At 33.5% G+C, this 24,344-nt stretch overlaps 4 protein-coding genes across 4 annotated transcripts; 3 read left to right on the forward strand and 1 right to left on the reverse strand.

Annotated features, from left to right (window-relative positions):
- The first annotated feature begins 6,142 nt into the window (after positions 1 to 6,142).
- On the forward strand, positions 6,143 to 11,793 carry LOC110819269 (transcription factor MYB25-like). The gene is made up of 2 exons (XM_022048396.2): positions 6,143 to 6,586; positions 10,626 to 11,793. The coding sequence occupies exons 1-2, from the start codon at positions 6,211 to 6,213 to the stop codon at positions 11,525 to 11,527; spliced, it is 1,278 nt and encodes a 425-aa protein (XP_021904088.1). The 5' UTR covers positions 6,143 to 6,210; the 3' UTR covers positions 11,528 to 11,793.
- A 1,505-nt stretch (positions 11,794 to 13,298) lies between these two features.
- Positions 13,299 to 16,770, forward strand: LOC110819382 (uncharacterized). Its single transcript, XM_022048550.2, has 2 exons — positions 13,299 to 13,974; positions 16,340 to 16,770. Exons 1-2 carry the CDS (start codon positions 13,529 to 13,531, stop codon positions 16,569 to 16,571), a joined length of 678 nt encoding a protein of 225 aa, XP_021904242.1. The 5' UTR covers positions 13,299 to 13,528; the 3' UTR covers positions 16,572 to 16,770.
- Positions 16,771 to 20,653: 3,883 nt separating this feature from the next.
- LOC110819394 (replication factor C subunit, putative (DUF620)) lies at positions 20,654 to 23,130 on the forward strand. Its single transcript, XM_022048564.2, has 3 exons — positions 20,654 to 21,168; positions 21,383 to 21,763; positions 22,364 to 23,130. Exons 1-3 carry the CDS (start codon positions 20,848 to 20,850, stop codon positions 23,006 to 23,008), a joined length of 1,347 nt encoding a protein of 448 aa, XP_021904256.1. The 5' UTR covers positions 20,654 to 20,847; the 3' UTR covers positions 23,009 to 23,130.
- Positions 23,131 to 23,323: 193 nt separating this feature from the next.
- Positions 23,324 to 24,137, reverse strand: LOC110819330 (17.6 kDa class I heat shock protein 3-like). Its single transcript, XM_022048488.2, has one exon. The coding sequence runs from the start codon at positions 24,013 to 24,015 to the stop codon at positions 23,539 to 23,541; it is 477 nt and encodes a 158-aa protein (XP_021904180.1). The 5' UTR covers positions 24,016 to 24,137; the 3' UTR covers positions 23,324 to 23,538.
- Between the last annotated feature and the right edge of the window lie 207 nt (positions 24,138 to 24,344).

Here is a 24,344-nt window from a genome sequence, read left to right on the forward strand (position 1 = left end):
CAAGGGTCGGCTAAAACTGGTTTGGCCGAGAGGAAGAACCGCTGCAGAAAGTAGACCAGGCGGCGGAATACGGCGGTGCCACCGCACCGGAACCCCAACCCGACCTCCCAGTGAGATTTTTGCCTTTTTTGCCATTTCTTGTGTATTTTCATGTCATTTTAACGTACGTTCAATCTTATTAGGAAAACTCAAGAAATTCGAGATCTGAATATTATTGGGAACTGTAGTGAAAAAAAGCAGTATTCTGGATACTGACTCAGAGTAAGAATCTCTCACCAATTTTCTTTGTTATGGTGAAATTAAATATGGATACTGTTAGATTGTGTTCTGATTTTTTTTTTTTTAATGAATGGTATTTGATAGATTACATATTAGTCGAAAAAATACTAACATTTTCAGTAAAATGAATAATGAATGCATTAGCATTCAAGTTTTATTAAAGATGGGCTCCATTGACTGTTTTATATTTTCTATAAATTTTTGATTTTCTATATCAGTGATAAGACGTTGATATTCTTATTGAGTTAGTACAGCTCACCCATTTCTTATTAACCATTTTATATCAATACGATCAAGATTTGGATCTTGAACAATAAGAAACCAATTAAAGAATCACTTCTCCTGCTTTTTATTTTTTTTATATCTTTTTTTCGTTTAAATTTCAAAAGCATTCTCATCCTCCTATTGAGTATTTTCAGTAACGTGTAAAGAATGTAATCTAAAGACATTAATTGTTTCTACTAAATAATAAATTTCAGTATTGTTTATCTTAACTATTACTGAATTATACGGTTTAAATCCCAGATAGGGGTTTAGATTTTTACAACATATGACTCTTTAAGATTTATATTGAAAAAACAAAAGTCTATCATAATATCTTAAGAAAGTCAAAATCATTATGAATGAGCTCTCAATTGTTAGAAGACCTTTATTTACTTAGAATTTAATAAACTCAATTTTTACCTCAGTTCAAACTATTACTCTTCCATTATTAACCTTAACTTGCAATAAGATCCAATACCTTTTAGTGAGTTGCATTACTACTGTTATGTTGATACCTTTAGAAGCCTATTTCTGACTTAATGAAAACTAATATTTTCATAAGATATGCTAGTTAATACAAAGTCTTTCTTATTTAAATCATTCTCTAGTAATTTTCTCTAATATCCAAAACTTAACCAACAATGTAGAAATGTCCTTGTAAAATTTTTATAAAGTCTTGAACAATAATGTTAATAATTTGTTGTAGAGTCATACACACTCTCAAAGTTATTGTCAACATCATCATTGAGAAATTTACACTTTCACTAACAGCAACACTTAGCCCTTAGTTCTAAAACCTTCAAGTTACAATCTAGTTGGGAAGTAAATACATATAGCACTTTAATATATTATTTTTTTAATCTTCTAAACTCATATTACTCAAGTCATTCTTCAATGGAATTCCTTACACAATTAAGCTGTAAATTGAGGCAAATGATTAATGGTAATCATGTGCTTTCAATGGGTGAGCAATCACTCAAAGAAAGTCTCTCCAAAATGGGTTATCATGATCAAGTACAATTCATTCACCAAAAGAAAAAGAGAAGAATAAAAGTAACGAGTTTATAATAGTTTAGAAACAATAAATGTTGACGAACAGTAATTGCGGGGTATGCATATATATATATATGGGGCCATCATTTCATATGATTCATATATATATATATATACACAAAAGAAAAAATAACTCAACGCGCGTTCCAAAAGAAAAAGAGATTTTTTTTTTTTTTTTGAATTTGTAAAAATTGATTGATGAACTAACATGTGGGTCCTAAAAAAAATGCAGATAGTTTGGATTTATAGAGTAGATTTAAAAGAGTATTGTACCATTTGCAATGATTCAATTTTTTTTACACGGTTTTCTTTTTTCACTTCGTTACTTTTTCCTTAGTCGTATGGTAATTCAAAATCTTTCATGACTGCTAAGGTGTGTTTAATTCATACGTATGTAATTTAATTCCTATATATAAAATTTAACCAAAGTTACATATATTTGATGTATAATTAAATGAACTTTGATTATTTGAAAGAGTAGATGTATATAATTTTATATTGTCACCGTACCATATTAACATGGATGTATAGTGCTTACCAAATTAGAGGAGCATATATGTGTGTGTGTGTGTGTGTGTGTGGGTGTATTACATCAATATGGCTGGGCATGAGGAAGAAGAAATCTAAACCGTTTGATATGTGTAAAGGATTCCCAAGATCATGGTTTGTGGTGCTAGATCTTGCCCACACTAGTGAAGCACAAGAGGACCACAATCAAAGTGCAGGCTTTCTTTCTATGGTGCTGTTTATACCCCACCACTACCATTATACCATATATTATATATATATATATATATATATATATATATATAATATTTACTCATATACATATCTCCAAGCTATGTATGTAGATATTGTAAGTAGTGGGATAAAAGTGTATTAATGTGGTTGGGTGATAGTGAAATGAAAGTAGGGTTTTTGGTTGCATCTTGGTCTGTATCCATCACAAGGGTGCACCTCTGAAGATATATGTCCCTTTTTTGCAGGACACCAGTTCCTATCCCACGCAGCTCTTGTTTCCCATTTCCTACACCCTCCCACTTTATGCTCTTTACATATATTTCCGTATCTTATACACACAAACATATACATATATATATATATATATTGCATATCTATGTATATACATGGGTGTCAATTCTTCATGCATTATGTCATGGAATCATGCATGATGAAGCACATGACCATCATGATGATGATGAAATATGTATCATCATTATTTCTCATCTCTAGTTACATAATTAGTTTATTTATATATATATATTCAGTTGCCTCCAAGTGTGTGTATATATGTGTTTGCTGGTGAATTGAGGTTTGTTTTTTGGCCTTTTGGTTTTTCCATTTCAGTGATAGAAATTAAAACTATAATCATCAGCCAAGCCTTGACCTGGCTTGCATATTAATTATGACCCGATATTATTATTATTCTTTGCACGCTTCCTATTTATATAATCTCTCAAAAAATTTTAAATAAAAAACCACTAATGATGGATTCAACTTAAATAAAATTCTAAATTAATATATTAAATCAATCAATATAAATAATTTAATATAATTAAAAATTTAATTTATTAATTTTATGAATTGGGGAATTTGATATGATAGGGGTCCTACAGGCTATAAGGGTGTATAAGTAATGGTTTTTTATTAGATGATTGGACCACAAAAAAAAAAAATGGTGGCATCATGCTTTTTGGATTTGCATACCAAGTTTGAAAGAACAAAATTCAGTGCTCTTCACTTGTTAAATAAATCATTACTCTACCTTCAAAACTTTTCCTCCTCCATTTCCGTAATATCCCAAAAACTTCCTCCAAATGCCTCTGCAAATTAATCTTCCCAATCTACTGTATTGTAACTCATCTTTGTAGGTTCATTTCGTCTTGTTGTTCTATTCTGTATGTTGTATATTTTATAATAAAATATTATTTTTTACCTATTAAAAAAAATAGATATATGTACACACACACACGTACGTACACAATCCATTAAAGAATAGGGTTTCAATTCCTGTAATCACTAGTTGGACTTTTGAGTAAAACTGTGAATTACACATGTATATATGCGCATTCATTGTTGTTTTCTCTCAGTAGTGGAAAATTGATTTCAATGTCACATGGACTCAACTACGAGGGTGTCCATAAAGGACAATTCAATTAGTGCTAAGGACACACCCATATACCCCACTCCTACATGTGTGTGTGTGTATGTATATATATCTAACCCCGGAGGGCCAACTTGTTTGGCATGAGAGTTTACAGCTATCTCAAGATGATCTGGTGCCTGTAAGAAAGTGGGTCATGAAGTTGTCGTCTGATCAGAAAATTAGGGTTTTGGGTCCCCCCATGCAAAGGAATAATATTTTTCTTCAATTAGTCATTTTTCGTATGTTATGTGCATTTCTTTTTTATTTTCAAAAAGTAAAAGGGTGATTTATTACTTTTATATTAAAAAAGCTAATAAATTTTTCATGTGTTACGTGATTTCATTCTGCTTTTAGTTTTATTTATATATATATTGAAAATTATTATTCTTATTTTTTTTTTTTTGAGTTTTGAATTTTGAATGATACTCCTTTTCTAGACAGAGTGAGAATATAATTTGAATTTCAAATTCTCAATTTTATTATCAAATGTGGTTATATCATTTGAATTATATATTATAAATTTAAAACTAATTGTCTAGTTGACCATGATTATATATTTGAGTATATGTGTTGTTATTATTTTTCATTTTGAATTATTTATTTTATTGATTAAATTTATTTATTAGGAAAATAAATCTTAATTAGTGCAATTGCTTGTTGTAAAATCCGATCCAACAATGCCCTAATTGCTAAAAAGTTTTGAAGGCATAATTTTTTTCAATATTTTATAATATTATATATATATGTGTATATATCAAATTTGGAGCATCTATTTAATTATTTAATATAATTAATTAATTAATTTTTAAAATTATTAGTTATAAGTATTTCTATTAATTGATAATTAAAGAAACTCTCAAATGTGAATAGACCATATCCTATTAATTGATTAAGTAGACGGAAAAGACGCATTAGTTGGTAGATAACTATCAATTTTAAAGCAAAGTAAATTACAAACAAAACGACCACATCCATTATTTTCCTTGTTGATTACAAAAGTAATATATTTTATAATATTATTTAATTAGCAACACAGAGTTTTACACGTACGTTATATATATATATATATGTGTGTGTGTGTGTGTGTGTGTGTACGTAATAGAACTTTTGTGCAAATCTGAGTCAGAACTTAAAACGAATAGAGCATGGCACATAACATGGTATAATATTTGATGGGGCAATTACTGGTGTGGTGTCTGTCTAGAATTAGCCATTGGGTTCTTTTGGGTGTCAAAGCATAACTTGGAATCATATTGTGGTCCTTTTAAATTTGCTTGCATAGTATATATAATATGTATAGATATGTACGTATGTGTATGTGTGTGTGTGTATATATATAAATGGGTAGCAAAGAAGGGAAATGAATTGCACTTTGGTTGGTTGAAAATTAAGGAAGGCGCGCACATCATACCTTTTTTTTTTTTTTTTTTATCTTTTATTTATTTATTTATTTATTTTTGCTTGCTTGTTGTTATCATTTGCGTCTTTGTCATTTCTTCTTTAACCTTTAATAACTTGTTAATTGAGCATGCATCCACTTACATATGCATCTCTCCATGTACGTACATACACACACACACACACACATATATTATAATTTAAATATTATGTATAAATATTATACATGGGGAATATGTTAATTTTAAAATTAAAAAAAAAATTACAAATTAATTACTTAAATTGGATGATAAGAAATATAAATATTATAAAATTAGACAATTCTTAATGCTTGTTATGGAAAAATGAATTAGTATTAAGGGACACAATAATTTTCCAAAGCTTAAAAAAAAAAAAAAAAAAAAACCATTAAATTATTTTCCAAAAAACCATTAAACTATCAAAAAGGTACATCTAAACTGAATATACTTTTTCCGGGCCCAACTACAATGAATAAGAGGCCCGGTCCAATAAATTCAGATTTAAATTTGGGCCGGTTCAGAAAAGGGTAATTTTGTCATTTCATTATGTAAAGAAACATGCGAAATTCTGTCAACAAACCGGAGTCAATTTCCCAAATTTTTTTCAAAAAGGCAGTTCCTTTTCGGCCACTCAAATAACGGAATCCGCTTAGAATGACCACATTGCCCCTAATCGTTTCAAATATTTAAGCTCAAGTTTAAAATTCCACCCTTGTAATTAACGCCATTTTCAAGGGTAAAAGTATCCACCCATCATTGTCTCGAGTCATCGAAAGGCGAAACTGAAACCAAGTCCGCAAACAGTGTAGAGTCCATTTTGTACACGGCCTCAACCGATTGAACGTCGTCGTTTTTATCCAGCACGAATATGAATGGAAGAACACGTTGGTCATTTAAAAAAAACCGTCTTACAAAACCGTCAACTCAAAATCAACTCAATTTTCTTTTTTTGCAGTTAAGTCAGGTAGGTACAAAGAAAATAAAAATCAAAACTTTGAAAAACCCAAGAGGACCCAAAAAAAAAAACTGAAACTTTAGCATTATTTCATCATGAGAGAGGAGACCCTCCATCAAAACCATGAAGAGTCGCCACCAACCGCCGCCGACTCGGAACTCGGTGGAGCTTCTGGTGGTGGTGCAGGTGGAGCTGAGACGGAACTCGGTGAGTTGGGAATCGGAGAAGGCAGCAGTGGAGTTGCTGTTGGTGGTGGTGGTGGTGGTGGTGGTGCTGTACCAGTTGGTGGAAATAGAGTAAAAGGTCCATGGTCGCCCGAGGAGGACGAGGTGCTGACTCGACTGGTGGGGAAGTTCGGGGCGAGGAATTGGAGTCTGATCGCGCGAGGAATCCCGGGTCGGTCCGGGAAATCGTGCCGACTTAGGTGGTGTAATCAGCTCGACCCCTGCCTCAAGCGGAAGCCTTTTACTGGTAATCTTAGATTTTATTTTGTTTTTCCCGTGAATGTTGCTGGTTTTATGAGTTTGTCTGTTGGGTTGCTCTTCTGTGTGCTTGTGGGTTATGGGTTTTGGGAAGTGGGTCTGTCTGCTTGGTTTTCTTGTTTTGTTGGGTGTTTTCTTTGGTTTGCTTTAATGGTGGCTGCTTGGTGTTTGATTGCGTCTAGGTTCCTGCATTGTTGTGTTTGTTCTTGAGATTGATTGTTTTTTTTTTGGTTGCTATATGATGTTGTTGTTGATTGGTGATGTTTATGCTGTTTGTTTATTTTTCTGTGTGTTATCATTTTCATAGCTTTCTTCTTCTTGTTTTTTTTTTCCAGAAATTCCTCTTCTATCCAGTTATGTAGTTCTTCACATAGAACCAAATGAGAATTGTGTGTTAATAACAGATTTAAGTTTTGAAATCCGGAATCCGGATGCAGATTCTTGGCATTAAATCAATTTTTATTTTGGTTTTTGTGTTCTTCTCTATCATGGAGCTGGCAAGTCTGGAGTTATTGATGTATGACTCTCCATAGTGTAGTTGATTGCAATTGATTGACGAAAGAAGCTCTGGAACAATATACATTGATGTCTTTCTCCATAATGTAATTGATTGCGATGGATTAACAGAAGAAGCTCTGAAATAATATACATTGATGTGTACTTTTTATTCTTTTCAAATCATTTAGTTGCTACATTGAACTTATTTTGAAACTTAGACTGCTTTGCATTGAGCTTTTTTGGGTTCAGAATATGGTACCATTAGATGTCTGCTTGATGTCATTGTGCATGCTCTATCCCTTTGAGGGGTCATGAGGAAGTAGATTAAAGATGAATAGGTCCTCTTCTTGACATTCCTGTCCTACTTATGTGTGTAGTTATCAAGTTGGCTGCTTTTCAATTGACCCTCATTCTATTTTTTTATGCTAAAGGTTATGAATTTCAGAAAGGTTACAAGTTTTGGCAACTGCGCTCTAAAATAGTTTCCTTGAGATGAAAGGAGAAAAGAAAGTATGGTGATAATGCTGGTTCTAATTGATGCATTTTTAGCTTGAACGGTTATTAAATCTTTGGAAATACATTTTAACTGCAATTTTCTTGGGATCAAGAAGATCAAATTACATGATTGATGGGCATTTAGAGTAATAATAATCAGGTTATGGTACACTATAGTCTTGGACTTATGATGAAACTCATACATGCATGATTCATTGTAATACAATGGGGTAAACTGGTTAAGAAAGAGGAGGAAAAATTTTCAAGGTCATGGCAAAAATGAACTAGGCTATAATATGCTCAACACCATCCAGTTGTCTTCCACTATAATTTGTAATCTTAGAAATGGGTTTTTTTACTTGAAAATGCAATTATATATGGATCATAACAATTGAACTTCTTATTGCAGTTGGTCTTTTGTTCTGCCTATCTCTTTTTGTTAATTCACAATCCTTGTTCTAGCTATCTTGGTCATGCAAAATTTTGCAGCACTTTTGTATGTTAATAACCTGGGTCATTTATAATGATTTCATCATGCATATCTGAACAAATGCTTTTCACATCCTAAGGAGCCTTGGCATGTTTGCACTTTGGAGCTATATCTGTCACAATGGTGTAAGTTCAGAAAAATGGGATCCTAATGGAAAATATGTTGGTATATCTATTTATGAGAAAACAAAGGTCTTTATTGAAGGAAGGAGGTGTTAGGAGCTTCGAACATGAACTCTGCTGTGAATTTGTGTGAGATAGTGAGAGAGGGAGAGAGAGATAAGGAGTTTTAAAGGTGACTAGAAAGGAGAGAAAAGAAAGGTTTTAGAGTTAGAATGAGAGAAGAGAAGGGAGAAGAGAAGATGAGAGGAGAGAATTTAGAAGGTGTTCTAAGATTGCTCGTTAATTCAGAAAGTTGTAGGCAAACTTCTATTATGCCCGTTACATGGCTGCATTCTCTTAAATTCTACTCTAGTGCGGCAATAGAGAAAAATCTAACAAAGCATAACGGGAAGGAAATCCTAATAGCACTCTCCACAGCTGTAGAAGTCCCAGCTGAAATAACAAACATTATTCCATTTCTGAATACCCAAATCTGGTATTGTAAGCTCACCTCAGCAGATCTTTTTCTCTTCTTTTGATAAGAAACCTGGAGTGCTTGCCACCTCCCTGAATAGTCATTTTACCATTTTGATCCGAGTCTTTTAGGGTCTTAACAGGAGGTCAGTTGGAGTCCTCGAGTTATTCCGTCATAATTTATTAATTCTCAGTCTTATGCTTCAACAAATAAATAAAGTAAATCCCATCAATATGCATTTCGAATGATGCTAATCTAGTTGCCTGTTTGGTTCAATTCCTCTTTTATTTTAGCTAATTCTTATTTAAACTTTTCATAAGTCTTAACATGTAAAAGTACAACATAAATCTTACATTTAACTTATTCTCACTCGAAGAATTCAAGTTGGGAGTAGGGTAGTTCAAACATAAAAAATTTATTCTAATTACGCATATGGGAATATAATAAAAATTAATAATGGGAATTAACTATGAATGTGATAGGATTGTACCAAATAGGACTTACAAGGTGTATTGCATTAGTTTCCTATGATTCGCAATTGAGGATGGAATATGAATGCTTTTATGGACATGTTATACTACTCAGGATGCAATTTGACTGAATAGAAGAATTCACTTAACATGCTTTGATGAACTTTGCTTTTACAGAAAGAGAATGTATGCACCCAGTTTATTGCTCACAATTGTTTAGTTATGTGTCGTATGATTTGGATACCAAAAAGAAACTTCTATGCACAGTCATAGTAATCATAAAATCATTAGTCTGCACGGCATATGTTAAGTATTATAAGTTGTCAAGCGAGAACTGTAAATTAAGCATGGCTACTAACACCTACAGGGGTTTTGATTTAACTAAGCTCCAGCTGTGTTGTGCATTTTAGTTCTTTCCTGTAAGGTACACTTCTCTAACTTTATCTCAATATAAACCATACTCAAATAGACTCCCTTCCTTCCGGTGGCTAAACCATTCTTTAGCTATTGATGAAGAGCAACACAGGTTTGAGGGGTCACAAGATCAATCACCCTTGTACCATGACTTTGATAAACCAAAACTATGAATAGATCGATGCATACTGTCTCGCTATAAAAATTTTCAACCATTACTATACATGCAAAGGGGAGTTTGTCACTCTTTCAATATCTTCAAACTTTAGCTTTTTAACTATTTTGCTTGTATGAGAGGGTTAACCAATTTTAAGCTCGTGAAAGAGGACTAAAATGGTAAGGTGGATATTGACATAGAATCTTTAGTTAGAGCTAAACTAGCATGAATTCTCACCTAGTTGAACTCTAGTTACAGGGCAGTGCTTTGGTCAACATGGTTGTCTTAATTAGAAGATGGAAAACGATACATTTCTATCTCTCATAGCGTGTAGAACAAGTATTTCTTGTTTGTTTCAAGATCTTGTTGGGTGAATGAAAGAACATAAATTTTTATAGTTTTTACTGCTGATTAAATTTGAATGAAGCATCTTGAGCCACCAGACTAGTCATTCCTACTTCTAAATATGACAACCCAGTAGTGCATCAAGAAGACAAGAAGGTTCATACTTCATCACCATGTATATAGTATCCATCTGTCCCTGGTAGTGGTATGTTGGTATTTTTACTTTTTCAAAGCTAATTATTTAGCGAATGATCAATAAGATCATCTCTCATCATATCGTGAGGCATTCATTTGCCCAAAACTTTTAGTCAAGAAATTAGTGAAATTGCACAAGCACCGGACTTCCAGTTCCTGTATCCTATTCACGTACATGATATTTTTCTGCTGTTGGTCTGAGTGCTAAAAAGGTTCCGGAGAAAAAAAAGATTATAATTTCGGACCTGCGTTTTTATATTCCCCTGCTCTGCAAACATATGGCTTTTCTTTCTGCCTGAATTAGAATTGATTTCCTCTTTTTTTCCTTGTGTGAACTCTGTATAGATTTTGCATTTCATGATATCTTAACAGAACTGACTTGCTGCAGATGAAGAGGATCGGATTATTATTTCAGCGCATGCAGTCCATGGGAATAAGTGGGCAGCAATTGCAAGACTGCTACCAGGTAGAACCGATAATGCAATCAAGAACCACTGGAATTCTACGCTAAGACGCAGATATGCAGATCTTGGGAAGCTTAGACCACCGCCCAGTGAAAAGATGGAAGCCATTGCCATTGAAAGAACCAAGGCTTCATCAGAGGAGACCCTTTCGCCTGGAGAGGTCAATCCATCTAAGCACCTGGAAGGAAGTGATGTGATAATGGAAGATAGGCCCAACCAGGCTGACGAAAAAGGTCAGCCAGAGATTCAACTTGCTTCTGAACAAAATGGCGATCCCATTCCTCCTCGTCCAATGGCACGCGTTAGTGCATTCAGTGTTTATAACCCTCCAACTGATCCAAGAACTGTCTCTGGGATGCAAAGGACTGTCCCATGTCGTGGCCCTCTTGTTCAGTCATCATCCAGACCAGATTTTGTGGTTGCCAGACTTCTCAAGGAACTTGAAGGCGAACCTACAGTGCCCTCCCAATGTGGGTACGGCTGCTGTGCAACTCCAAGTGGTGGCCATCATTCTCAAACCTCATTGTTGGGGCCTGAGTTTGTCGAATACGAGGAGACACCATCTTTCTCAAGTCAAGAACTGATATCAATAGCTACAGATTTGAATAACATTGCATGGATCAGGAGTAGCGTTGAGAGTAGCAATGCTGCTAGCCAAAGAATGCCTCAAGGTTCAGCTTCTGGCTCGCAAATTGGAATCGTCAAAGAACACAACATGAGAAATGATCATTCGCTGTTCGATGATGGAAGGAATAATTTGATGGGTATGATGGCCGATGTTATATCAACTCAGATGCCTAGACAAACATTTTGCCATGCAAGCTGAGATTAGAGTGGGAGAGTAAATTTTTGAGCTTTGATATTGTGCTCTGTTTCCCCTGTTTTGGTTATACTTCTTGCATAGTAGGAGGATGGTATAAGAATCAAAATTGACGAGTCTTTCTTGAGTGTATGCTTTTGAGTATGAAAGTCTGGAATATGTGCTTCTTTAAAGAGGCTCTTCATGTAATGTCCCTAGCAGATAGTTATAATAGACATTTGTTTAGTATATAAACAATCATATGAAATATGGTTCTCAAATATGTTAAGTTAGATCAAGTACTTGGAAGAAAAGCAGAGATTTCTTCAAGTCAATCTAAATTTTTACATTGAGTTTAATTGGAAGTTCAATTTCACAGAACACAATACAAATGGGGTAAAATATGGAATGAAAATAATATTTTATATTTAAGTCATTTATTTTGTTTTTTTTTTTTTTTGTAATTTTGTTCTTGATAAGTAGGTATTTACCCTTGAAGAACCCTAAAATTAATTTTCCTTTTAAAAAAAAAAAAAAAAAGTGGGTTACAGAAATAATGGAAACCAATTCCTGGGTGTGTGTGGATCTGGGTAGTAAGTAGTTGGCCCTCCATGTTTTGTTTGTTATTAATTATTGTACACAGAATAATGTAATCCTCCTCTCCCTGCCTACTGCTGGCACTGTCAGATATAACCTCTCCACTCCCTCTTACAAATTGTCTTCCTTCTTTTTTTTTTCTTTCTTCTCCAAATTGTTTTCTTTTTAATACAAAAACATATGAATTTTATTCCCCTACTTGAAAATTACAAGTATAAATTGAATTGAGTACGTTAGACTCCTATTTGTGAGAAATAAAATAGGAAGGGGCAATCTTGACATTTCCAGAGACAATGTGTAGGGTCCAGTACCTCTTCCAAAATCTGGGTTTGCTGCTGGTGATGTCCATGTCTGTCAGGCTATATATATTATTAAATAATTAAAATATATTTATTATTAAAAGAAAATGAAGAAGACAAATAAAAATCTGCTTTTTTGACACATCAATCATCATATCAGTTTTATCTAATGCCTGTCTGAGGAAAAACAAACAGTTCTTTTAGGTCACTTCAATCAATTTCATCATCCCATGAAAAATCTTCTTCCCCCTTTTTTTTTTTTTTTTTTTTTTTTGCATTTTAACTTTCAAAAATAATTTAATTACCCATTTAAGTAAATTAATCTTTGTTGCTTTTAGTAATTCTTTTAGGGAATTGAGAAAAAAATTCAGTAAAATAGTTGGAATCAAATTAGGTCATATAAATAAATATATTAGATTTTTTTTTTTAATTCATAAAAAATGTTATAAGTTTATTAAGATTTTCCTAAAGCAATAGTTGTTTTAAATTTCTAATTAAATCATTTAAAAAGTAGACTTCATGTGTATAATTTTAACAATATATAATGGTTATAATTATTTTTGTTTGCAAAAAAAATAATTATATATATATATTATCTTAATAAATATAAAGGGGAAGGGATAAAAGTAATGATAATTTTTATATTTTATCATTATTTAAATTCAAACATTTCTTTTTTGTATTATATATCTTTTTTTAAAGAAAAAAAAAACTACTTTTAGTGTTTAATTAAATAATTTCACAAGAGAAAATTAATTAGAATTTAAACTAATTCAAGCATTTGAGTAGGAAAAAGAAAAGAGAAAAGAAACAGCTATCTTTTTTATTTCACTAATATTTTTCTGCTGCTCTCTGTCTAAAACCTGTATTTTTTAAGTAGATCTTTCATCATCTCTCTCTCTCTCTCTCTCTGGTATACACTGTTCAAACCTGACAGTGAGGAAAAGAGAGAGAAGGAGCACCTTACCACGGCAATGCTCCTTGTTAAATATCTAACCAGAGGAATTTTCTCTTCCTTGCTCACTGCTACAGGTTTCACAGAGAGTTTCATCTTCGTCTTCCACCTTCGGCAGTGAAGCATTGATGATCTGCACCTCACAGAGCCATTACATGAAGATTCCCCGTCTGGGTCATGAAAATGGCAACTCCAGAAAAAACCCATTTTGTTGTTGTTGATGATCTTGATAAAGAAGAAGAAGAAGAAGGAGAGGAAGAACATAGCCGTAGGACTGGTGGTGGTAGTTGCCGGAGCTCTGGCGTCGGAACAGACTGCAGGGTAGGTCGTGGTGAGGAAGAGGAGGAAGAAGATGAGCGGAGAACTGAGATTGTGAAGGAGAGGACATCGTCATCATCTTCTGTCTCGGATTGTTCAGTAGAGGTGGATCTGGAATGTGGGGTGACTGAGGTTAAGGTACATTTGGCAAAAGTTGAGAGGGATTGCAGGATTTGTCAGCTGAGCATGGATGCATCTAATCAAGAATCTGGTGTGCCTATTGAGCTGGGTTGTTCATGCAAAGATGATCTTGCTGCTGCTCACAAGCAATGTGCTGAGGCTTGGTTCAAAATTAAGGGAAACAGGTGAAGTAAAACCCTAATGGATAAATCAAAGTTTTCATTTTTACTCTAGTCTTTCTTGTTGAATTCTTGTAGGTTATGTACACGTTAAAAGTCTGAGATTAGGTCATTACAATGTTGTCTGAGTGAAATCTTTGCCTTTAGTTTATGTATTTTTTGGAATACTTTTACTTGATAGAGCTTTCTTTTTTTCTGGGTGTTTTGCATCCGTTTTTAAGGTTTCAATTTCTTGTTATGAGTGCAGATTGCAGAGTTCTTTTTATGTTGATTATTGGCAACTAAAGTAGCTAGACAATATACATGTTCTTGAGATTTTATCATTTTGGATGTGATTTAAATTGGGAATTTTCCATTGGTTCTACAAAAAGAAAATCTTGGTTTATTCCAAATATATCCTTAGTGGGCTGATGTTTTACACTCCTCACTTCTGAGTTTAATTATTAAATTTTGACTATTGATTTGTCTTCTATGCTGTTCAATGCTCTATTTATTGAGGTAGTGATTCTCTGAAATTTTTATTCTTGATCCTTTTAGCTTGGAGATGTAGTCTTTGATGCATACGCAATGTTGAAGAATATTCCGCTTTGAGATGCTAGCAAAAGAAGCTAGTTTAATGCAAGGAACAAATCGACAGGGACCTTACTTAAGAACCAATCTCTATTTTTTATATTAAAGAAAAAGTTGTTTCCATATATTCCAAATTAAGAGAATCAATTTTCAGACAGTTAAAAGAAGGAACCACTTCAATGTTCTTGCTTCTAGTTTCCATCTGTCACTCTTTGTTCTTTTCGAACTAGCTTACCTTCCCGGTATGACTTGTGGATTTTTTTCATATATGTATGTATTTACTAATATTAGTATTAATATGCTATTCCAGTATCTTGTTTTTCCTGCTTTAAAGTTCCAATTTGTTTAGCGCACAGATTCCTTCATAGGCTGACTTGAGGAAGTCAGATCCCTTTTGCCATTTGCCCATATATTTTATTCGAGGAGACATTTATAAAGTTTCCAACTTGTAGTATCAATAGTATGAAGTAAATGTGAATATATATATATAAATATATTGTATTAATCAATGGCCCAATAATTACAAGAACTTTTAGTGAGTGTACGACTATATGATCATTATGATTCTACATTTTGTAGAATCAATGGGACACCATGGCTATATGTTCAGAATGCTCTGCTCTTAACCTTGCAGCTAGAAACTGAATCATAGTTTCTATAGATTCCATATTTTGGATGTTTATTATTTTTTCTCTAAAGAGATGTAGTTAAGGTGATTCTTAATTGATAGGAAACTGTACGAACTTTCTTCTGTGCCAAAATTCTCTTATTGAATCAACATTTCTATTTTATCATTTCGCTGGGATGATTCACCCCATTCAACTCTTTGATTTCAGAAAGAATCTAGAACTTATTCCTGTGAAATGTCCACAAGCACATGCTTGTATTTTTTTTTTTCTGTTATCTGCCCGGGGCACTTGAGAACGAGCCTCCTTGCCGAGGCCATGGAATGTGAATTTACTAAGATCCATTATCTTTTTGGTGGTTAAGGCCAATTGGAGATAAAAGATGATGTTTTCTTTAGATTGTTTTTAAGAATTATGCAATTCTATATATATAATTTCTTTTGCATTCGAACTATTTGTATTTCTTGCTGATTCCTTGATTATCTGAAGGATGTTAATATATCACACATGAGGAACAATACTTATGTTCTTGTACTTGTTGAGATATATATACTTCATATTATGGTGGTCCTGAGCTGTTGCTTGAAGGTGTTTCCCATTTGTCCCTGAACCAAAAAAGGAAGTAATAGTTTCTGGTGCTTAGTTGATCTTCTGTGTGTTTATACCTGTATATACGAATATAGTAATATGAATCAAAGCAGTAAGTTGTGTAAATGATGGGGAACCAGATTGGAATCAGGAGAAATTCTTAGGCAGCATAAATGAATATTAGGTTCTCTTCAAATTCGGTCAGTAAATTGGTATTTTTATAGGGCTTCAAGAAAAAAGTGTTGGCAACTGATTACAAAGTATTAAGGTAGAATTTCACCTCCAAACTTCAACGAATACCGGGATGCTAACTGTTCTTCAAAGGAAAAAACTAGAAGATGGGAATCTAGGACATCAAGCTATGAATGAAACAAGAAGGTCGAAATAATGATATGCTTCGTGATTTTATTTAAATGTCAATTGTCCACCATTTTGAATGGAATAGAGATTATTCTTCTTTTGACTCTGTTTAGTTGCATATTCATTCCATCCACAACTTTGCAATTTTTTATTGAGTTGATTTACTGGCTTTTTTAAGGAAACCTTCTGTTGAATTGTATAAGTCACATTTCAAGATTGAATTTCAGAACCTGCGAAATATGTGGATCAACTGCTCGAAATGTTTCTGGTGCCAACGAGGCTGAACTGATTGAGCTGTGGAGTGATTCTAATGACGCGACAGCAGCAGCACCTGCCCCGGGACATCAAGCAGATAATCGAAGTTTCTGGCAGGGCCACAGATTCCTGAATTTCATGCTTGCTTGCATGGTGTTTGCATTTGTAATTTCTTGGCTTTTCCACTTCAATGTGCCCTCATGAGATTTCTACAGAAAAGAAAAAATGGTAATTCTCTTCTTAGCTTTTTGGAGCAGGTACCTCTCTGCAGTATCTCACCTCTTCAGACGTCCTTACAGTTTGCTATATCCCTCTGATCTACCTATTGTTCATATTAATATCAAAGTCTCGAACAAATGCATTATATAAGTTAAAAGTTACGAGATATTCACTTTCGTTTGAATCTGAACTAGTTTCCTGTATGGTTGCTGCAACTCTATTCACTTGGCAGCGTATATAGCGACTCCATTTCGTTTGAACGAATGCATTTGTGTTTTATGTACTTGTTGCTAAGAAAGACTATATAGCCATACAGAAATCTGGTATGGATCACATATTTTCTTTTCCAAGTTGTATATCGATCGATTCAACATTTCCATAGTCGCGATCAATTCGATATAATAAAACTTTTGTACGCAACCAACTCTCTGTATCTGAAGCAGAAGATTAAAGTTTTATTGTGCTCAATAGATTACTAGATAAAAATGGCAAGATTCCACCATGCTCTATATCGTGAAGCTATGAAGTGGAGGCTGAAGTGTTAAAGATGATATGATATGATATGATATGATGTATGTATATATATATGTATGAATTAAGATCATTTTATTAAAATACTATCCATTCCTCATAAAAGATTTAATTTTATTTACACCCAAAAAGAAAATCAAGAAGGAAAATTAGAAGACAAAAACACGTGCAAAGGATTAGAGGTGTAAGAATTGAGACATGACTTTCTGATTTGTTAAGTCAGAGCACGAGTTTCTCCGAAGAACAAGCCGTGATTAGCGTGGTCAGGTTTAGTCTTATTAATCTGCCATTGCCTTACAGCTTCTGCTTCTGGGACTTTTTAACTTTTAATTAATTTGTCCATTTATTTTGTTTCGGTGCTATATTGAATTTTTTTTATTTGTTTATTTATTGTTTTTATTTCCCACTAAGTGGGTGATCACTCATAATTTCTTTGGATCCCTCGATTGTGTGCGTGTGTATATATATATATATATATATATATATATATATATATATATGTAACAGACATGAATGACTGCGTGTGCAATGCTCATTATTTTTTTCTCAATTAACATATCTTGCATATTTTTATTAAAATTATATTACTTCATTATATATATATATCAAAAAGTATATAGAGTTGATATTTTATCATTACATTTATAAATTGATCATTGATTTATAATATTTAATTTAATAAAATTATAATTTAATTCATTAAAATTGTTTAAATAATATAATTACAACAATTTAATATTTGATTTAATCTTTGTTATATTAAAAAATATTTGCACGTATCTAAACTTCTTTAAAAGCATTAGTATGTGAAAATTTAAAGTTGAACAGATTAAATATTGATTATAACAATTGAAAAAAGTTACACGAAAATCGAAGTAAAAATAAATAAATGTTATTATCTATCAAGAATTTAATATAATTAATCACCAAACTAAACTAATCAATTAGTATAATACAAAAGCAAACATGATATGTATATTCTTGTCTTAGATTGCTTATTATAAGCAAATAATTAATTAGTTTTTGTGATTCCACTTCATGCTCTGATTGTCTTTACAAATCCAAGACAACCCTTTTGGCTTTACATTCTCTATCGTTAAATCAGGTGATCTTCAAATTAATTAAGCTTTAAAAAAAATTAAAACAGATTAATTATGTTTGCAAAATCCAACAAAAACTGAAAAGGAATCAAATTAGGTGATCCCATCTCATCTATGCCACAATTAAAATTATAAATATTTTCTGTTTGTCATAATTATACATTAGAAACTCAATATTTTGGTCTAAACCAATTTTGTGTAAATGTTAATTACGGAGCTAGTTGATTAAAACTTAAAATTTCCATGTATATATATATATATATATATGTCAAGGACCAAAAACCCATTAGTCAAAAAGCATAATTCAAAATGTAAATCACAAAATTTCTCTAAGAGGGGAAGTTGAAAATGTTGAAATTTCTAGTCATCATCTCCATTTCTGAATGTTCAAAGTTATGAAATCTATATGAAAAAAAAAAAGGTGTTACCCAATAATATGATCAAATCAAATAGTCAAAACCTTAAAAGCAATCATTAATTAGTTCCAAGTATATGTTCTCTCTCTCTTTTTTTTTGTATTAATTTGATTAATGGATCTAAGTAATTTGATTTGTATAATAATTACATCGGTTGGATAATTGATATTCGGGTTTAATAGCAGATTATTAAAAAAAAAAATAAGCAAAATAAAATTGAGATATAATCAATAAATTTCTTGTACATTTTTTTTTTCTTTTTCAAATCTTTACTTCAATTCAATTTCTCACTTGGATAAATAATTAACCATACAACTAAACGTGCATGGCATTATTGAGTCAATATTCTAATTAAGCTTCCTCTCAAAATATTTTAATTAAGCTCCTAATCTTATGATTTCTCTCTCTCTCTCTCTCTCTCTCTCTCTATATATATATATATATGTAGATATCTTTAAAATTATTATTTTTTTAAAAAAAAAAGTCTTGGTTTCTTAATCAAATCAAATAATGAAGATTAAATTCATTCAATCTGGAGATAGAAGCAAATGTGCCTCTCTGACGGCGACGACAATTAGATAATTTGGTTTCCCCTAACAACCATGCTTAATTAGAATTTTAATCAAGATTAATTTGGCCGGCTGACAACTTCCATGTTAATCAAATTAAAGCTTGTAAAATTTGTTGTTGATTGATATCCAATTTTGATTTTATTCTTTATTCGTAGTTAAGCTTTTACCATAGATTTGCTGTTGTTGGAAGCAACACAGAGTCAAAATCTTTTTTGCTACATTAATGTAAAATCTTTATCTTCCCCAATCAATCATTATTTGATTGATACTGAATTTAAGTTTGAGTTATAATATATGTTTTACTTATATATTTATTATAAAGTTATAAAATTATTGATTGTATTATTATTATTTACGCGTAATACAATTATTAAAAAAAAATATGCGAAACCTTTTATTTTTCAAGAAAATTACTGATTAGACATTGCCATTGCCATTGCCATTGTATTTTTCAGCTGTACCCATATAACAAAAATCATAATTTTAGCAAATTTCAGAGCCTCTGTGAGAAAAAATTCATGAAAATTTCAAAATATAAAACATGTTTTCAGAAATTGAGATCTAAGAATCTAGAGTAGGACCCTCATAATTTGCAGCGATATATATATATATACATATTAGATAGATATTTATGATATTTTCAGACACACATATCAGAAAATCTGAAAAAAAAAAAAAAAAAATTATTGTCCCTATTGTTCCCTATATCATATTCTCTATGGCTAAGCCTGATCCCAAATGCAATCATCAACCATTAGAAATTTCAAAAGGCCATTTTATTTCTTTATCTTTTCATAATTAAATCAATTAATTTTGAAGACATATATAAATATTCTATTAATTTAGGGTTTATGTCTTAAAAATAATAATTTGGTAGGTCCCATTTTATTATTATAATTTATAATATTGAATTCATAAATTAAAAACAAATTTCACATAATTTAATTATGCCAATTCTCTATATTATAATGCAAAACGGCTTTCACTTGAAAAGGAAAAGGGTAAAAAATAGGCGAAGGCATAAAGTTAATAATTCGTGGGGAAGGAAAATCTTGCAATGAAGAGTAATTATTAATATTTTTAATTGAATTAAGCTGACTTCAATCCAAAATTACTTTATGTTAAATATTAATTTCACTAATTAAATTAACCAAACGCTTTAATAATCAATCACCCAGAAATTGGAAAGTGTTTAGTGTAAGTTGATTTAAACTACAGTAATTAATAAAAAAAAATATTGAAAAATTAATTATTTTCACTCATTATTCGTGAAAACAATTATTAATTTTTTAATAATTTACAAACCTAAATTAATAAAAATGTTCCATCCATTTAAATATTAACTTAAAATTGTCTCTTTAAATAATTATATTAATTAATTAATTAATTAATTAAAAGCACATAATAATCAAAGAATTAGGAAACATAGAGCTTCTTCCATAAATACAGAGAGAGCGTGCAAACACGACAGACAAACAAAGCAAACCACGTTTCCGCAGGGTCCAATGGTCGGTTGGTAGTCTATTTTCACTTCCATCGTCTTCAACCCTTTTCTCTCCTCACAACCCCCTTCTTCTAATTCCATTACACACCTTCTCAAGAACTCGACAGACCATATCGCTTTTCCTGTGTTTTCCGTCTGATGAGGAAGCTGTGTCCGAACTTGGATCGCGAAGATGGGCTGGAGACGGTCCTCGAGGTTCCGATTCCGGAGGAGATGTTCGCCGCCGGAAACGGCAAGAGCCATCACAACCGAGCATGGCAGAACGTGAAGTCATGGATGAGACCCACGAGTGCTACAACGCACCAGACGGAGAGATCCATAGTTGCAGCTGCTCTGTTCGGAGGACGCAGCACAGAGATCCAGCTTCTTCTCGGCGTTGTTGGTGCCCCTTTGATTCCTCTCCCGATTCAAACCGATCACGATGAACAATCCACAAGAAACATCAAAGATCACCCCATTGTAAGTATAGACCCTCTTATCCCTCCACGAGTTTTCCTTAAAAAAAAAAACAGAGGACGTCCGTCAGATATAACATCGATGGCTCAAGGTTTAGTTTGAGATTTTAGGAACTTGAGTTTTTATTTTAGACAGAATCTAATCATAAATCGAGGTTCTATCTGGAATTTGGAATCTGGATTTTGATTTTTTTTTTTTTTGGTGGGTGTATTTGCAGGAGGCTTCAATGGCGAAATACATAGTGAAACAATATATAGCGGCGGTTGGGGGGGAGAAGGCATTGGATGGTATAGACAGTATGTATGCAATGGGGAAGGTGAAGATGGCGGCGTCTGAGTTTTCTCACGGGGAGGGAAGTCTGAACAGTAAGCTGGTGAAGACGAGGAATTTGAAGAACAATGGCGGCGGTGGTTGTGGCGGGGAGATGGGAGGATTTGTGTTGTGGCAGAAGAGGCCGGAGCTTTGGTGTTTAGAGTTGGTTGTTTCGGGGTGCAAAATCAGCGCCGGCAGCGACGGAAAGGTGGCTTGGCGGCAGACTCCATGGCACCACTCTCATGCTTCCAGGGGCCCACCCAGACCTCTCAGGCGCTTCTTGCAGGTAAAAAAAAAAAAAAAAAAGGTAGCTTCGACCCATGTGTTATTTGACATAATTTAATAAAAAATAAAAAATAATTCAAATTTTATACCCACAAATAATAAACTAAAAATTGTAGGAAATAAAAACTATTTAAACGAAAATAGTGTGAGAATTAAATTGCGAACACCACATATAATCAAAGATTTCGTTAAGCCAAGAGCTAATAATTTGGCATACATGCTTTTTTTTTTTTAAATAGTAATTGTGGCTGATTTTCATGAGGGAATAAAAAAGGGTCCTACTCAGAAATCTTGACTGAAAAGAAACTCTTTGGGTGTAAAATTCATGTTCGCTTTAACTGATTGATTTGTCCACAGTGACTTACTTCTCCTGCCCCACCATTATAAGTTTAGGGTTCAAATAATATATAATTAAAATAAATAGTTTGTCAGTAGATGTAGTTGATCCACCCTATATAAATCTTTTGCTAAAAGGTCAACTACATGGGTCAACCAATCCAGCTATCAAAACCTTCAATCAAGCCAAAATTGATTCCCCCATTCAATTATCCTGTCCTTTTTTCCTAGGCAACAAACACTCAAATTCATTTTGCTCCGACAGGGACTCGATCCAAAAACCACTGCCAACCTCTTCACCAACTCTGTCTGCATTGGAGAAAAAACAGTCAACAACGAAGACTGCTTCATCCTCAAGCTTGAAGCAGAGTCATCAACCTTAAGAGCCCGAAGCAGCAGCAATGTCGAGATTATCAGACACACAATCTGGGGATGTTTCAGCCAAAGAACAGGCCTGTTGACCCAACTAGAAGATTCCCATCTCCTCAGAATCAAATCATCTCATCACAGTGACAGCATCTTCTGGGAGACGACGATGGAGTCTTTGATCCAAGATTACAGGACAGTCGATGGCGTCAACATTGCCCACTCCGGGAAAACATCGGTGTCCCTGTTTCGGTTCGGGGAGAGCTCGGAGACGCATTCCAGGACCAGAATGGAAGAAGAGTGGGAAATTGACGAAGTTGATTTTAACATAAAAGGGTTGTCAATGGATTGCTTTTTGCCTCCTGGTGATTTGAAGACCAACGAAGAAGAAGGATCTTGCGGTAATAGTGATAGTAGCCGTGATAGCATTAGAAACAATATGTTGCCACTGAAGATTATTAGGTCTGGTTCTGCTAGGTTTAGTGTTGCAAAAATAGTTGCCATCGATGACGATGATGAAGTTGATGATGATGATGGATTGTAATTGTAAATGTGAGATCTTTTTTGTACATATATATAACATCATGATGATGAGAGTAGTACATGTAATGTTTTACTTTACTTTCGGTTGAATATGATATGAAGGGCTTTTTGAGTTTTCGAGAATGTATGCTGACATTTTTTCTCCATTTTTTTTTTTCCCTTCGTATAGTTCATATGGCCGATTAATGAAGAGGAAAATTTTTAATTTTTCCCTAGCTGATGAATTTGTTTCATACCAAAATTAATCAAAACCCACCCATCAAAATTTTATTCCATAAAAAGAGGAAGCATGCATCATTCACATTGGAAATTATGATTATTAACAAAACAACTTATTTGATTTCCACATGTACATATATACATACCCTCTTGATTGCCTTCTACCTTGGGCAATCTATACACACAATATCTACACACAACAAGGCACTACATACAAACATATATATACATATATATATGTACGTACTATTTCTTTCGGGAGGCTTCAGTTTCTGCTTTAGCTGTTACATATATATGTATATATTATCATTTTTAGCCAGAGATCTCGACAGACTTGATCGCCGGCTTCTCCTGCTCCACCTCCTTAGGCACAACCACGTTGAGCACGCCGTGCTCCATCGTCGCCTTGATATTATCCATCTTGGCATTCTCCGGCAACCTAAACCGCCGCAAGAATTTTCCGGTAGACCTCTCAACCCTGTGCCACTTATCGTTTATGTGCTCTTCCTCCCTGCTCCTCTGTCCACTGATCTGCAGAATCCTCCCGTCTTCAACCTCCACTTTCACCTCATCCTTCCTCAGCCCCGGCAGGTCCACCTTGAAGACGTGAGCCTCCGGCGACTCTCTCCAGTCGATTCTCACGTTGGCTAAAGCCGACGTCTCTTGCGAAGGAACATTCCCAACGTTGGTTGGGAACTGCATGCCTTCCAAAGGGTCCCATATGTCCAGAGAAAATGGGTCGAAGATGTTACTCCGTCGGCCACCGAAAATGTTCGGAATCAACGCCATTGCCGACTTTCTCTGCGCTTCGTTTTCGTATTTAATTTGTTGGAAAGGGAATGATAAGCAACTAAGCTGCTTCGCAGGACTTGCAGAGAGGAGATTGCGAATTTATATTTATAGAAAGAAAGACTGGAGTCTACACAAATCTGGTCGCAAGCGGTGGAGATTTATTTTAATGGTCGATACCGAGAATGTCGTGGTGGATCATTGACAACTGGATGAGGAAGAGTACACGTGTCGATTCGTAAAAAGCCAAATGACACGGGGCTCTGTAAAAGCCTGGTTGGCTACATGACGTGGCTTTGAGACATGTATATATATATACTCTATGGAGA

Source organism: Carica papaya, chromosome 2 (assembly GCF_054855325.1).
Source record: "Carica papaya isolate Zhongbai chromosome 2, ASM5485532v1, whole genome shotgun sequence".
Lineage (NCBI taxonomy): Eukaryota > Viridiplantae > Streptophyta > Magnoliopsida > Brassicales > Caricaceae > Carica > Carica papaya.

Excerpts from the sequence above, each read along its gene's own strand:
- LOC110819330 (XM_022048488.2), bottom strand. The coding sequence starts at position 24,015 with ATGGCGTTGATTCCGAACATTTTCGGTGGCCGACGGAGTAACATCTTC.
- LOC110819382 (XM_022048550.2), top strand. The coding sequence starts at position 13,529 with ATGAAAATGGCAACTCCAGAAAAAACCCATTTTGTTGTTGTTGATGAT. Across the intron at positions 13,975-16,339 it reads TTCAAAATTAAGGGAAACAG|AACCTGCGAAATATGTGGAT; the intron begins GTGAAGTAAAAC and ends ATTGAATTTCAG.
- LOC110819269 (XM_022048396.2), top strand. The coding sequence starts at position 6,211 with ATGAGAGAGGAGACCCTCCATCAAAACCATGAAGAGTCGCCACCAACC. Across the intron at positions 6,587-10,625 it reads CAAGCGGAAGCCTTTTACTG|ATGAAGAGGATCGGATTATT; the intron begins GTAATCTTAGAT and ends GACTTGCTGCAG.
- LOC110819394 (XM_022048564.2), top strand. The coding sequence starts at position 20,848 with ATGAGGAAGCTGTGTCCGAACTTGGATCGCGAAGATGGGCTGGAGACG. Across the intron at positions 21,169-21,382 it reads ACATCAAAGATCACCCCATT|GAGGCTTCAATGGCGAAATA; the intron begins GTAAGTATAGAC and ends GTGTATTTGCAG. Across the intron at positions 21,764-22,363 it reads CTCTCAGGCGCTTCTTGCAG|GGACTCGATCCAAAAACCAC; the intron begins GTAAAAAAAAAA and ends TTGCTCCGACAG.